The sequence below is a fragment of the Pseudoliparis swirei genome, chromosome 19 (genome assembly GCF_029220125.1).
Source record: "Pseudoliparis swirei isolate HS2019 ecotype Mariana Trench chromosome 19, NWPU_hadal_v1, whole genome shotgun sequence".
NCBI lineage: Eukaryota > Metazoa > Chordata > Actinopteri > Perciformes > Liparidae > Pseudoliparis > Pseudoliparis swirei.
In genome coordinates, this window is record NC_079406.1 from 20791317 (window position 1) to 20805665 (window position 14349).

Consider the following 14349-nt stretch of genomic DNA (forward strand, 5'->3'; position numbering starts at 1 on the left):
GCCCTCAATAAGAAGAAATGACGGGTTTTTCTTCAAATAGAACGAGAAGGGGGGGTCTGATAGTTGAGATAGAGGGGGAGTGATGTGTAGAGGGCAGCCTTCTGTTAAAAAAACTTCTCAATTTGCATTCGATTTTTAAATTGATTTTCTGATTATTTTAAATGAGAAATGTATGAATTACACATACAATACTTTGTCGGACCAAAAGGTCAACCCCAAATTATTCAAATAAATATAATGTAAATTCTCACATTTGAGAAACAGGCTCATCGAATATTAAATTAAGATGAAAAATGACAAAATAAATAGTTGACAATCAGATTTCTTTGGCTTTTCTGACAAAGAAACACACTTTCCATCCATTCCATTTCATTATCCATACCGCTTATCCTCATTAGGGTCGCGGGGCGCTGGAGCCGATCCCAGCTGACATTGGGCGAAGGGTTCACCCTGGACAGACCGCCAGTCCATCCAGGGCACATAGAGACAGACAACCATTCACGCTCACATGCACGCCTACGGGCAATTTAGAGTTCAATAAACCTGACTGCAAGTCTTTGGACTGTGGGAGGAAGTCACGCTGACGAGAGGAGAACATGCAAACTCCACACAGAAGGACCGCACAGACCGGGAATTTAACCCACGGTCCTCTTGCTGTGAGGCGACAGTGCTAGCCACGACACCACCGTGCAGCCCTCTTTCCATCCATTATTGGCAAACGACACACTATTCTTAAAAAAACACGTACCAATTAAATTAGATTTAAAGAAAAAAACAATCTGAGAAAATACTTTTTGTTTCGGGGCAGTTAATTCAACACCGCTAGTTTCTATAACTGTAGTCCATGTCCATATTATACTTCACTTAATCGAAGTTGAAGATAATAACCAAAAATGGATTAGAAGATATGACTGAGAAACGCACAACTAGAAAACAACTTATTTGGCCTGTGTTTTCTGTCCCTGAGGCTAAAGGATAAAAAGAAAAAGTAATCTCAGGGTTAATTGTTTGCAGGGTGGAGTAATAATCGAAGGCAGGCCATGTGCAGAACACCGCCCGGTTTGCTTTGATCAGGCAGCAAACCAGCCAGGTTTGTGTATAGAATCTTTTCAGAGCTTTAGCGTGAGTCTGCAGACAAAGCCGAGCGCCTTCCGGCACCATGAATTATTTAGATCTCATGTGTTCGTAGGCTTTGCCAGATGGCACTAAATCCCTGACCACTGCAGCGTGCAGAGGAGTGACGGGGAGCAAGAGGGCACAGTTGAACACAATGGCGGTGAGAAACGGGGAAAAGGAATAAAAACATGGACCCCGATCCAATTCCACTGTTCGCTGATGGTCAGTAGAGCGAGTGGCGGACGAGGCTTGAGATCTCCACCTGGTGTGATAGTGATGATATTAATTAAGGGAATAACACGACCAACGGCACATCTGCTTTACTTCATTGTAGCGCTGAAACAGAATGATATGCAACGTTAGAGCAATAATCAATCATTTATATCATATTAACATTTGCTGCGTTCTTAGCCTTTTATTAACTCTCAACTGAATGTCCCTGGGACAGTTAGTGGGACAAAACACCCAAATTATGAAGGCATTTTCACATGTTATAGACTAAATGATTAATTATTTAAGTGCAGGAATTATATTTACTATATAGCATTCTGCAATTTGTTTCTAAAAATATGCCCATGTAAAGCTCAGACATGCGAGGCAATGTGTCGTCCTTATCTCTCCCACAGCAGCAGTGGAGACAAGTGGACTGTTATGTCCCGAGTGGCGCAGAGGAATCCCAGATGAAGAAAAAGAGGGCCCCTTCACAGCGTGGCATGCATTTCAATCATTCTCTCCAAAAGTCAAAACAGATACGGTCCAGACATACGTGCTGCAGGAGCATGCAGCCGCTCCCTACTGGCCGATTGCTCGTAACCGTGACACTAGTTGCATGCCAACACACATCCTGTGTGTGAGCTAATGAGGTCATTTTTAACTTCAGACTGTCATCCTGTGGCCCATCCATCAGCATCACTCTAAATCCTGTGTGGCCTCAGCGTCACTAAGACTGACAACCAGCTGTACGTCTCCCCCAACACACACACACTCTGGGACCCTCGTATATCTAAATGGACTGTCATCTCTGGCAGCTGAAGTATCCCATTACATTATTTACCTTCCAATAGCTCTTTGCCTGCCGGTGGTGGGTCAATGACATCATATTACAGTTGTTATGCTCAAATCCATTACTTCCCCTCCAAAAAAAGAAGTACTGGAGCATGAAGTATTGGAAACTATTATGCAAAACCTTCTAAAAAGGGAAACCACATTCAGTGTGCTGAAGTGCAGTTTGCTTTCGGGGGTTTTGGTGCGCCACACAGGAAATACCAGTCAGAGTGAAAACTATAGAAATATAGGGTGTGGACTGAACATGGGAGACCTTGTACTGACAAAGGGTTTCAGAATCTCCAACACAAACCCTGACCAAGGATGAAGTCTGTGAGGATTGCTTTGCTTCAAAGAAAATCATACCTGTAAGAGAAGTAAAGGCTAACAAGCATGTAGAAACAAGGAATTCTTCTCCAGCATTTCGTTCCTAGTCAGTGAAGAAAGCACGGGGAGTGGAACTATTTTCAGGACTGATGCGTGCTCTTTTTACCCTTCTTTTCATGCCACACAGCCAATTAGAATTCCAGAGCTTGTGGTTTTCCAATTAATTACTTTTGAGGGTTAAAGTGGAAAAAGTCTAGACCAATGCTGGTGAGAATCTCCAACAGCAGACAAGGCTGCAGAGGCTCACGACCAAAATATATTTAAAAACAGACAGAAAGAGGGGACAGAGGACGCACATGAAGTTCTGTTATAACTCAGATGATAATAAAAACAGCTCAAGAAAACTGACATATGGTCTCTGATGTAAAGCAACCTTTTTGCTGCTAGATGTCATATCGTGAGGTTCTGGTTGATGGAGGAAGAATGCTGCTCCCTAACTACACAACATGCATCCTTGTTTGTCGATCAATTACATTAACCTTTCTGTTGAAAAATCAATAGCATTTTATTTAACACCTCCCTCTGAGCTCCAGCTAAAGGTTAATGCGCAAGAGATTGAATCGGCGAGTCCACAACTCTGTTATTTTCTAAAACTACGGCTTTAAACTGTCCCCTCGTGATCAAATTTCATTAATTGATTTGTATGCATAGAAAAACATGGATGGGAGGATTTCTTTAATCCTGACATTGGAAGTGCTTTCTTCGACGAATCCATATGCAGGGCCTATGGTTTGAAAATAATCCTCAGTCCTGGCCTCGGCTCAATGTTTGTTTTTCCAGTCAAAACCTTGTTACAAGGATACTCGAAACCCATTCAGCCAAAGGCCTCACATTCTACTTGAAAGAACCATTTCATATAAATACGTTTATATTCGCTCCTTCACAAACAGTTTCCAGTGGAAGCAGTCTATATGGTAAACTGCAGAACATGTTGGTGGTAAGCTTGTCGATGGGCGTCGTCTCCCGAGAATTATTCTTTAACGGAGATACATGTCCTAAAGTGACAAGTGTTTTAGCTCAGGTTAGTCTCATTCAGCATTCGCAGCAACGCCAATGACAAATTATACGCTGCAACGTGCAGCTGTCCCGCAACATTACTTTGAAGGTCATGCATGTAATCATGAACGAGGAAGGTTTAAAGACCGTACGCACGCACGCACACAGCGATCTCTCAGCCAGGAGTTTGTTCCATTCGTTCCATGTGAAGGGAGAATTCAATGTTGATGTGTTTGTCACGCAACGCGTGTACTTCACGAAAGACACGTCCATAGTTATTTTAATCAAAATGGTGTGCTGTTCCTAAACATAACCAAGTCTATTCTAAAGAGACTGTATGTGATGAGTGGAAACTGACATGTGTTGCTGGCTTCCATGTAAACACACAATAAACTAGAATGGGCACTCGGTAGAGCGCATACCTTCGCATATCACAAGATTGGGCATTGAATTATGAACATTTTGGCATTAGTTGCATGCCAATTGACCGCGCTATGGTAAAAAGAAGATGTTGACCTTTTCATGACTGACCTTGACCTTTGACCCGATCGATCGAAAGTCTAATCAAATGGTCCCCGGATAATAACCAATCATCCCACCAAATTTCATGCGATTCGGTTTAATACTTTTTTACTTAAGCGAATAACACGCATACAAATAAATAAATAAAACATAACCTTCCGCATTTTCAATGCGAAGGTAATGAATAAATAAATGCACGGCGATCAAAACATAACCTTCCGCATTTTCAATGGCAAGGTAATAAGGATGAGGATACGTTGTTCAGGTAATGAGACCAAATGTCCCAAACGTTGTCGTGGCCCTTTAAGTGGGGCTGTTTCAGGTTCATGTTTATGCTCTCGTTGACCCGAAGTAGACTGAAAAAAGTGTGAGACGTTAGTTTAGGAGTGCAGCAGGAACAGCACTGTGGGCAGTGAGTGAAAACACGCCTCATTACCAAAGCTGCCATGACCTTTTCTCTCCACAGCTGTGCGGACAAGGTCGCACACGGATGATGGGATGCTTAGTCCAGCTAATGGTTTCACACTATTCTCCTGACCGACAGGTGGCAGTGAAACGAAAGGCCAGAGAAGTCAGTCGGTCGTTGTCCGCCTGTCCTTCCCAGAGCTCCAGAACCGTTCATCTGGTCTACTTCACACTTGGCTTGGGGGCATTGCTAGAGACAAGCAGTGTTGACGTGTTGCCAGATGGTGGCTCTATAAAAACAAGCTATACATGTTAGCCGTCCGTTTGCCTTGGATTTAAGGAGTCGAGACAAACGTCTTTATTTAAGCCACACCAAGTCGGTTTTGTCACTCGTACTCCGAATATCTCAGAGCAATTCAACTGATCTACTTCACACATGGCTGGTGTGTTGCTATGGACCCAAGGACGCGCAGGGACTAAGGTGGTGCAGTTTGGACACAAATATCAGTAATCTTTGACGAAACAAGGGATAGCGGTCTGCGCGGCAGTTGGGGGCGGGGTTTTTAAGTCAAGCCTGTCGTCTGCAGCAAAGACAGTACTTCCAGCAGCTAAAGTGGACAGCAATATAATACTAAGGTAAGAGCAACATCTTCTTCACTTCCGAGGACAACGGGTGATAAGCGGTTCTTAACAACTCTGCAAGCAGCACCTCCGGAGGCCAGGCATCGACCGGCTGCCAACGGACACCGCTCTAGTGCAACCATGCTGGAACTTTAGAGACTTTGCAAATGCTGTGAGGAGCAAAATGCAGTCTACAATGTATTAGAGCTGAAGGGCGACACGCACACAATACCATTTGGTGACTAACACAGCGTGCGTGTGTGTATATATATTTTATATCATTGATTTCTATTTCAACATTTTGCATTCTCTATTTGATTCCTTTTAATTATGTTGCATCTCTACTTCGCCTCGCAAATTGCACTGAACTTTGTTTTGAACTGCTTTGGCAATGAAGATTATTAGTATGACATTAACATAAGAGGCGTGAGATGAAATCCAGCTTGTGCGGCTGCTACTAAACTGACATTCATATTCATTGTAAGAGGGGAAATCCTGCTCCACTATAAAATGAGCAGCATTTCAAAATCCCATTCTCTTCACCACCTGCAGCTTAAACACAGCAGGACTTGAGAGGAAATGGCCATCTCTGGCTGCGTTGTTAAACAGATTTAAAAAAAATCCTTGCAGTGTGCTTTCTGCCTCAAGGCACCATTTATTATGGATTGTTAAAAGACACATACAAACATTCATACAGTGGGTGCACATGAACTAAAAAAGATAAAGGGAAAAGACAGTGGCCAAGTGCGGATCGTCTCCAACTTTAGAGAAAAAAACTAAATCAAAATAGCAGCGTTAGATACAGAAAGTATGAACAACTATTCAGTGACTCACTTCTACTGTGTTTTTACAGGGTCCAACACACAGAAGCACAACACGTTTTGCCTTAGTCTCATAAGAGTCAACAAATGTACAAACAAGTGGGAATGATTTCCAATTAAATAAATTCCTGTCGTGCCGTTTCATACTCAACTAAATAAAATCATCATGTAGTCATACCGAGTCGGAGGGTAGCGAGTGGACTTTAAACGTGTCCCACAATTTTACAGGCCTTGATTTTTCTATCGGGCTACTAGCCGTTTGGTCTTGGTGAAGAGGTTGAAAGATCTTTAGAAAAGAACGACTTGGATTCCTCATTGGCCACATCGAATGGGCAGGCTGCTTGTTTTCTTCTCCATCAATTATCGACATGGAATGCAGCCGTGTAATGTTTAAGAAATGTCTTTGTGTTGCTATTCATGTTTGCAGAAACCCATAATGGATTATCAAGTGCAACAGCAATCGTAATGAGAGAAATCTATTAAGTAGGGTCCTTTCAACAAGCCTCCATCAACAGGCCCGCTAATGAGTCGGCGATTTATCACAGAGCTGACCGACACCGGAGACTGGTAAAGCCATTTCACATCTCTAGCTGTTCACGACCTTCAGCATTCAGCGGATTAAAGCCATCGAGCAGCACAACAACGCGTTCACGTGCTCTTCAGTCTCCGGTCTGCAGTCAGCTTTCCGCAGCAACCTGTGTTTAAACATGTAAACTATAAACCTGGTTTCCCATCAACGTGTGTACAAGAGGAAAGTGTCAGGATTTCTCCAGCTAGAGTTCTCATGGAGAAAGACTATATCTAGGCCATCTATGCGTGATACCAGTGTTTTAAGCCGCTTTTTGCATTTGCATGACAAAGACCTGAGAGAGGAAACGTATCGTTCTATCGGCTCAGAAGCAGGACGAAACGATTCATCACGAAACAGAACTGAGCATCTTTTCCCCTTCGACTCAAACTAACCCGGAGCAGAACTACAAACTACAAACTCTTCGCTTCCCACCGTTGAATTCGGACGCATTGGCACAGAAACACACAAAAAATAGGAAGTCGTGAATTGTAGACCAACAACTTGAGAGAAAATCCGTGATGACCTCCTGCATCTTCATGTACCAGTGAGCAATACTTATAGTGCATGAAAAACAGGTCTGCTTTCCTTCAGAAGCGTATAAATAAAACGTATCCCAGTAACTTGTACACATGTTAATGTACACGGGTCACAGCACGAAGAGGACGTGCCCGGTGAGATACTTCCAATGTTCATCCACTGCAGGTCGAGAAAACCAGTTGCACACTGGACTGATGTGTTGTTGTTGGTGGTATTTTCCTCAAGCTAATACCAATACCCAATCATTTCATAAGGCGACGCAACAGGCGGTTGGAGAGGAAGCAGGACGAAGGGGAAAAAGGTTTTGATATGACATTTTATCACAGCTGCATTTACAAATATATAAGCAATCTAAACTCCGCTATTGCATTCCAGAAAAAGTAATTTCAACTTCCTGCATTATTAAATAATAGAAGCAACGAGTTCTCCTCGTCGCCACATATCGGATAAAAATAACCGAGATAGGGAAAGCTTTTATCTTAAGGCTGATGGGCTTTTATCAGTGCACACATTTATACAGTGAAACGCTTTGAATGTTGGGTTGTGTAAGCGTCACGATGGAAGAGCACATTAAATATCAGAAAATGGCCTGCATATTTGTACTAGACCGTGGATTGCGCATAACAGTAATGACATTGTGACTGTAGCACAAAGGAAGAGTGAGAACTCACTGCTCATATTTAAATTAGACTCTAACACAGACCACCAGTTCACAGATTGCATCTACATACACTATGTTACAGGGTTCTGAGAAGCTGCATTAATATGTGGTCCGAATCATTTGTGAATGCCAGTGGGCTGCAGCGGCCCGAGAACTTTCAATGCTGCAGTTTTGAAAAATTAACCGAAGGGAGAATTTATTTTCTTTGATTTCACATCATCTTCATTGAAAGCGTAAAACAGTTTCATTTAGAGACAATCGTAGTCACACATAGCGTGTAAATAACTTCACTTTGGACACACACTGGTTATTTGTTTGACAGTCTTCTGTGACACATTATCCAATCGTAGTTTGACATGAAATTAAAATGAAAACTTGGCCAAAGGAAGATGTGAAGGAAAGGTGAATGGTTGATGAGCGACATGTTAACGTGGAATCCAGTCCAATTAGCGATGCCAAGAAAGCAGAGAACACGGAACTAACCTCTCTGTCTTAAGGGCCCTCTTCTTTCAATTACAAAGCAATTCATTACTCAGGAATTCCTTAATTAGAAAAGCCTTCTTTAATTGGATGCATTGCAAACCGCCAACTCAATTTACAGCATCGTTATAGCACACTTTGTAAAGCACATGAACACATGTGCGTTTCACAATTCTCTCAGCGCATCCGTTTGTGTGACAGGTGTGTGCGAGAAAGCTGGAGGCATTGTTTGCAGCTTTGATTGGCCAGTGGCGTTGGCACGGTAACAGTCAGGCACACAATCTCAGCGCAGAGGTTTCCTGCCACAGCTGCCTGACCTCCAAAGAAGGCCTGACAACCAGAGCCTCAGGCCATGGCAAGCTAATGGAAAACAACAAAGTCTGAGCTCAGCCACTTTCCTCCATACCGCCACCAAATGACAGGATTATGCAATAATTCCCATGGCAGCTATTTGATGTTGGTGGAGGAAGAGGGAACAGGAATCTCGAGGTCACATTTTTAAGTTAGCTGTTGTATCAAAGCTTTTCTGAATGAAGGGAGACTTTCTCTGTTGAGAGTTACGGGCACTTGCATTTAAAATTCGACATGGCTGAGGGCAAAAACATTGAGGATTTGACACCAGAGTAAACCTGCATCTGTCACAGATGCAGGTGACAGACCATGCTTGTGAGGTAGTTGTTGCCAGTACCTGGAGGCAGGCTGGCCCTCTTCCTCTTCTTGCTATTCTCGACTGTGCTGTCCAGAGGAGGACACTCCGTCACCAGAGGGCCACTGGAGCCGCTGAACAGGAGGGGGTCGTTGTTGCCGGTTGGATCAAAGGGCAGAGAGTTGAGTCCTGGAAGACACGGACAAGGCAGAGAGCCACATTACAGTACATGAAGAGATGACTGCAAACCAAAAGGGGAAACACTGAGACATGAACAGGAGGAAGTGACATGAGGGTTCTAGTGCTGCCGTGGTTTCCATCTTCAAACCCGGTGGGGTTCATTCAGACAGGCAGCACTGAAGACCTCATAAAAAACACCTCAAAGTCAATGGTGCTCGATAGCTGCACTGGTATAACCAAAAGAAGTATGGTCAGGGTTCAAGTCAATCAAATTCAATAGATAGAAACATGATCATTTTAGAATTCTTATATTAAATTATATAACACTTAGATTTGCTGAAAATTATGTGATATGTGATGATTGTTTTCAAATATAATTTCTTATAGAACGGAAAATCGAGAGAAAAAAATTAGTTGATTAATTAATTATTCGATTGACAGAAGCAAAATATATATCTATGATAATTGATTATTCATTTGAATAATAATTTGAGCAAAAAAAAAAAAAAAAAAATCAGGAAAAGTGATTGTTCCAGCTTCTCAAACGTGAGAATTTGCAATATATTTCCTTGTATTTATTGACAGACGACTTCCCATATCATTTAGTTTTGGACCGTTAGTGAGAGAAAAGATTTCATCTTTCATCTTGGGCTTTTGGAAGACACAGTGGCCATTGGTCAGTATCTTCTGATGTTTTAAAGCACATATTCATCGAAAAAGCGTGAGAACAATCATTTGTTGCAGCCTTTATAAGAGTTAAATACTACACCAGAATATTTTTTAGCTGATCCCAGACACAAACGAGGCCCAATGGTGCACTAGTGGCTGAACCCTGAATTAATATTATGTGTGTTCACACAGACACAGTTCAAAGCCAACTTTAAAAAGAGGCAAACGTATCAGAATTATTGTCCACATAAAAGTAACAATCAATGTCTGATAATAGCATCTCATTCTAATTTGAACAGGATGTAAATGTGGTGCTGCATAATGAGGCGGATCTGTCAGCCAGTTCAGTGGAGGAAGGAAAGCTTTCCTTAAGCATTTTGATCACTGCTTTCCCATAATAACAGAATCATCAGTCATATCATGAATACCCGACAAAAAGAGCACTTACATCCATAAGTAATCAAAACAAAAACAATGTCGAGTTTGCTCCCGAGTCCTAATAAATGATAAACAACTTCACTTGATGTATCAGCGAGTTTCCACTCTTTAATAGTTGTGTATTTGTTTATAATTCAGAGCAGGGTCCTGGGGAGACTCGGTCTACAGTCATGAAAAATTCATGACACTTCTTTGTGCACAGATTAGATTTTTTCCCTCTATTGCAAAACAGATCAGAATCCCCACATTCATGTGGCTCCATCAGCGGTCAAGAGGACCCTTATCAGTTATGATCAAATCCAGACAATGCTCAGTGTGTCATCATAATCATAAAGCACGTTAATTATGGTCTTCGTTTTATAAAACCTCCGTTACCATGTGAAGACTCTTCCGTTACGCTTTGAAGAATACTTAAATTAAGGTGTATCATCGTGCATTTTCATGGCTTTTTAAAGACAAAAAGCGGAAATGATTACATTTCTCCAATATTTCAGTCTTATCTCTGACAGAATGTTATGGAAATATTAAGGAGCTGTAATTCAAATACTGATTTTGGCACAAACTCACTCAGCTACATGTAGGCAGGAGGGACACACACACACACACACACACACACACACACACACACACACACACACACACACACACACACACACACACACACACACACACACACACACACACACACACACACACACACACACACACACACACACACACACACACACACACACAAACACCTGAAGTCAATCTCTACTCAGCATCCATCTGTCACACTTCTTTAGCAATGAACGCCAATGGTGGGGAGAGTGAAATGAATCCATTACTCTGCCAATGTTAACTCTGTCACCAATACACAGTTGACAAGAGAAAGCCTTTCAGTCGATGGCGTGATCGCGGCTGTGAAGAAAAAAAAGGCCAAGAGAAACCACGAAAAGAGTGAAACAGTGTTGAACAGCTGACAGGGGAACACATTCTGCATCGGGATCGAGGAGAGAAGCTACTCCTGCTCGTAGTGACGGCCGGGTTAGTCCAAAGATTTCACAACCCCATCTCCTTAGGAGACTTATCAGGAGGAGGTGATCTCCAAATGTGGTATAAAAGAAGTTACTGGTACAGAGGATTAATCAGGAAGGAGGAAATGTGTGATGTAAAACCGATGCAGAGCTGCTGACTGAACATCCGGTACATTGTGTGTGTTTCAGTAGCTTATCTCGCCCTCGAGTGATAGCGTTACTACAGAAAAGCTCGGAGGCAGAATTGAAGAAAAACATTTGTACAGATTCAGCCTCAATGAAACAGCTTGTGGCTCTACGTCGTCGTTTTATGTCATCTTGGAACAGTTGCCGGTGCTCAGAAACCAGTTATCGCTGAGAGTTACGGCTAAAAAGGAAGGTTGGGCGACCGGAGTCTCATTCTGTCTGAGCATGTACATTAAGAACGTCTCTGCTGGGTCAAGACCCTTTCTGCTGGGCTACTCCTTTGTCTGCAAGCTGATGGATGATGTGTTTAAATTTCAACATCTGGCCAGAAGGAAGAGTGATGTCAGTGATACTCCCCGGGGGGAGGGGGCGGGGAATAAATATAGCATGAGGTGGAGACTTTGGGGCTGCAGAGTGAATAAAGGAAATGAAGAAGGCGAACTAACAGACACACTTTATGCTCCGTGGCATCAGGATGAGATACAAGAAATGAAAGTGACCTGTATGAAGGATACATCAATAACATGCACCATTAATGGTATCATGGGCCAGGAAAAGAAAAGACCATTAGAATATGCAATGAAACTCAGTGGGTCATTAAAAAAACCATTTAACAGCCTTGGATGTGGAACCAAATTGCACACAGTTCTCCGTGGTGTAGATGCACAAAGTAATATACATGGCTGAAAAAAACAGTACTTTTCAGGGAGTAATCTAACAAAAAGGGTCCAATAATACAAATCCCATGGTGATGCAATGGACATCTCAAATGTATAAGCCTGGGAAAAGACACACCCATTTCTGGCCATGGAGGTATACTCAAGTTTCCTTCGACAGTCATGAAATACGAGAGGTTTGAGAGCAATTCTAGAAAGACTGACTTCATCATTTCTTGTCTAATTTCCAAGCACACTGGCATCTGTAAGGGATCAAACCTGTGATATTTCTGGACTACATTCACCGTCGCTGCACTTTGCTGCAATGACTCCACTGATAGCATGTTTGTATAATTCTCCTGTAGTCCTTAATTTAACTCCTATCAGCTCATACAGTATGAATAATGCAGAGCATTAGGAAATGAGCACAACAGTGCAGGTAAGTGCTTAAGTGTGTGTGTGTGTGTGTGTGTGTGGGGGGGGGGGGGGACCTAAGTAGTGGACTATTTAATCTAAGAGAGCACTGAGAAACAGACAGAACTGCACAGAGGCCATGTCGCAGACTGCACGTTCATTCATCTGAACAAGGCAAAGGGCCAGATGGTGGCACACAACATTTACATATCCAACCTCAGAGGTACATTTCCTTTTCCTTCTCCGACTATTTCAATTAATTAGTCAACCACAACAAACTGCCTCCTAGTTTCACTGATTAGTAACGACAAACAGGCAAAGCGGTTTACCACATTCCCCTGCCTATCAGGACGAAGTCTGAAGCATTAATGTTTTAACACTCAACAGCAAAAACCTCAATGGGACATAAGCATTGTATAAAGTACTCCAGAATGTTCTCTAGCTACATCTGTTGCCCTCTGTCTTGAAAAATATTTGCTTTATAAATCAATGAGAAATAATCACAGATATGTGTCTTAATCAGCAACATAAATAAGTTGTTTAATATTCAAAGTGGAGCAATTTAAGCATATATTAAAAAGCGCCTATTCATGAACGAGGTCGTGAGCTCAGTTGGATCTGCATGATCGGATTAATGCTATAAAAGGGAAAACATTTATTCATGATTCACTAAGATAGCACAGCAGAAATAATGGAATCAGGAATTCTCAGAGCCATTGCAAACATGAAGCCAAGGGTTCCTGGTTTTATTATCCTTTCTCTCTAAACTACAGACCAACAATATGTCTATTGATTATATATATATATATTATATATATCACTGATTAGTACAGATAACTGGAGGCAGTCAATTTACTGGGAATAGAAAATGAATTTCCTCTGAATGGGACCACGGCACAGCCTTCTTTGTGAGGATATTATTAAGTGCAATGTTCTTTGGGAAATAATCCATAATTGGTGTCTCTTTCTGCCTATATTGTTAGGACACATGGACGTGGTGCAGTCGCCAAAATAGCCAATCCTCATATTTTGGAGAATGTTGACATTACTGCCGACTTTTGTTTCAATCAACACATAAGCACCAATGAAAGTACATCGAAATGGAGCCCACGTTGTTAACATTTCAGTCAGAATGTCGACCATGTGGACGCCGTGTGGTGAAAAGGGCATCAAGTCTTCTAATAACCGATATAAAATAAGGAATCTAGAGTGCTCACATTGTCCGTCACCATTACTTTAGGTCACGGGTTGCATTCTGATAACATTCAACATCACGCTGCATTACGATTACTGCGAGGCAGACGGCTCTGGTCACAGGCTGTACCTCTGGGTTCTGCTGGGAGGCAGCTGGCAAGTCTACAAACCAGATCCCAAATTAGCTGTTCGTCACCTAAAAGGTTATTGATGAAAGTCACAAGACCTCCATTAAGTCACCACAATACGATGATATATTGCTCTATTCATAGCCTGGAACAACAGGACACGGACGATGAGAATGAGCTCCTAAATAAGGACGCAGACCTAAGTTATGAATGCCCCGAGCAGATGTATAAACAAGGTGTCTGACCGATGGATGGCAAAGCATGCCAGGCAGCTGTGGTATCTTCATGAGGCTATTTGCCAAGCTTTTCACCTCCCGTGTAATTATAGCAAAGACAAAGGGCAGTTAAAACAACAGGCAACTCTTACAAGTGGTGGACACAGAGCCGTTTTCTGGACAGCTGCACCATCCCAGAGGCGTTGCTCATTTTAACGAAGTCAAATTAATGACAGAGCATCCCTCTTGTGTTTGAGCTGCATTTGTGCTCCGCTGTCTGCAAACGGGCAGCGGCACAGAGAGCAGAGGAAAGGACACATTCCTACTCGGACCTCAGTAGCAAGTTTATCAGACAATAATATACTTGCCAGCAATATATATACATTGTGATTAAGAAAATATTGTGGCCAAAGTAACATTTACCCGTGGTGACCTCTGCCCTTGGG

General features: G+C 42.3%; 1 protein-coding gene across 5 annotated transcripts in view; it reads right to left on the reverse strand.

Annotated features, from left to right (window-relative positions):
• Positions 1-14349, reverse strand: part of enox2 (ecto-NOX disulfide-thiol exchanger 2) — a 151963-nt gene that overhangs the window by 67937 nt on the left and 69677 nt on the right. For all 5 annotated transcript variants that reach the window (XM_056438973.1, XM_056438971.1, XM_056438970.1 and 2 more), the window contains one exon: positions 8850-8996. In XM_056438973.1, the coding sequence (XP_056294948.1) occupies positions 8850-8996 (147 nt within the window). The remainder of the gene's footprint in view (positions 1-8849; positions 8997-14349) is intronic.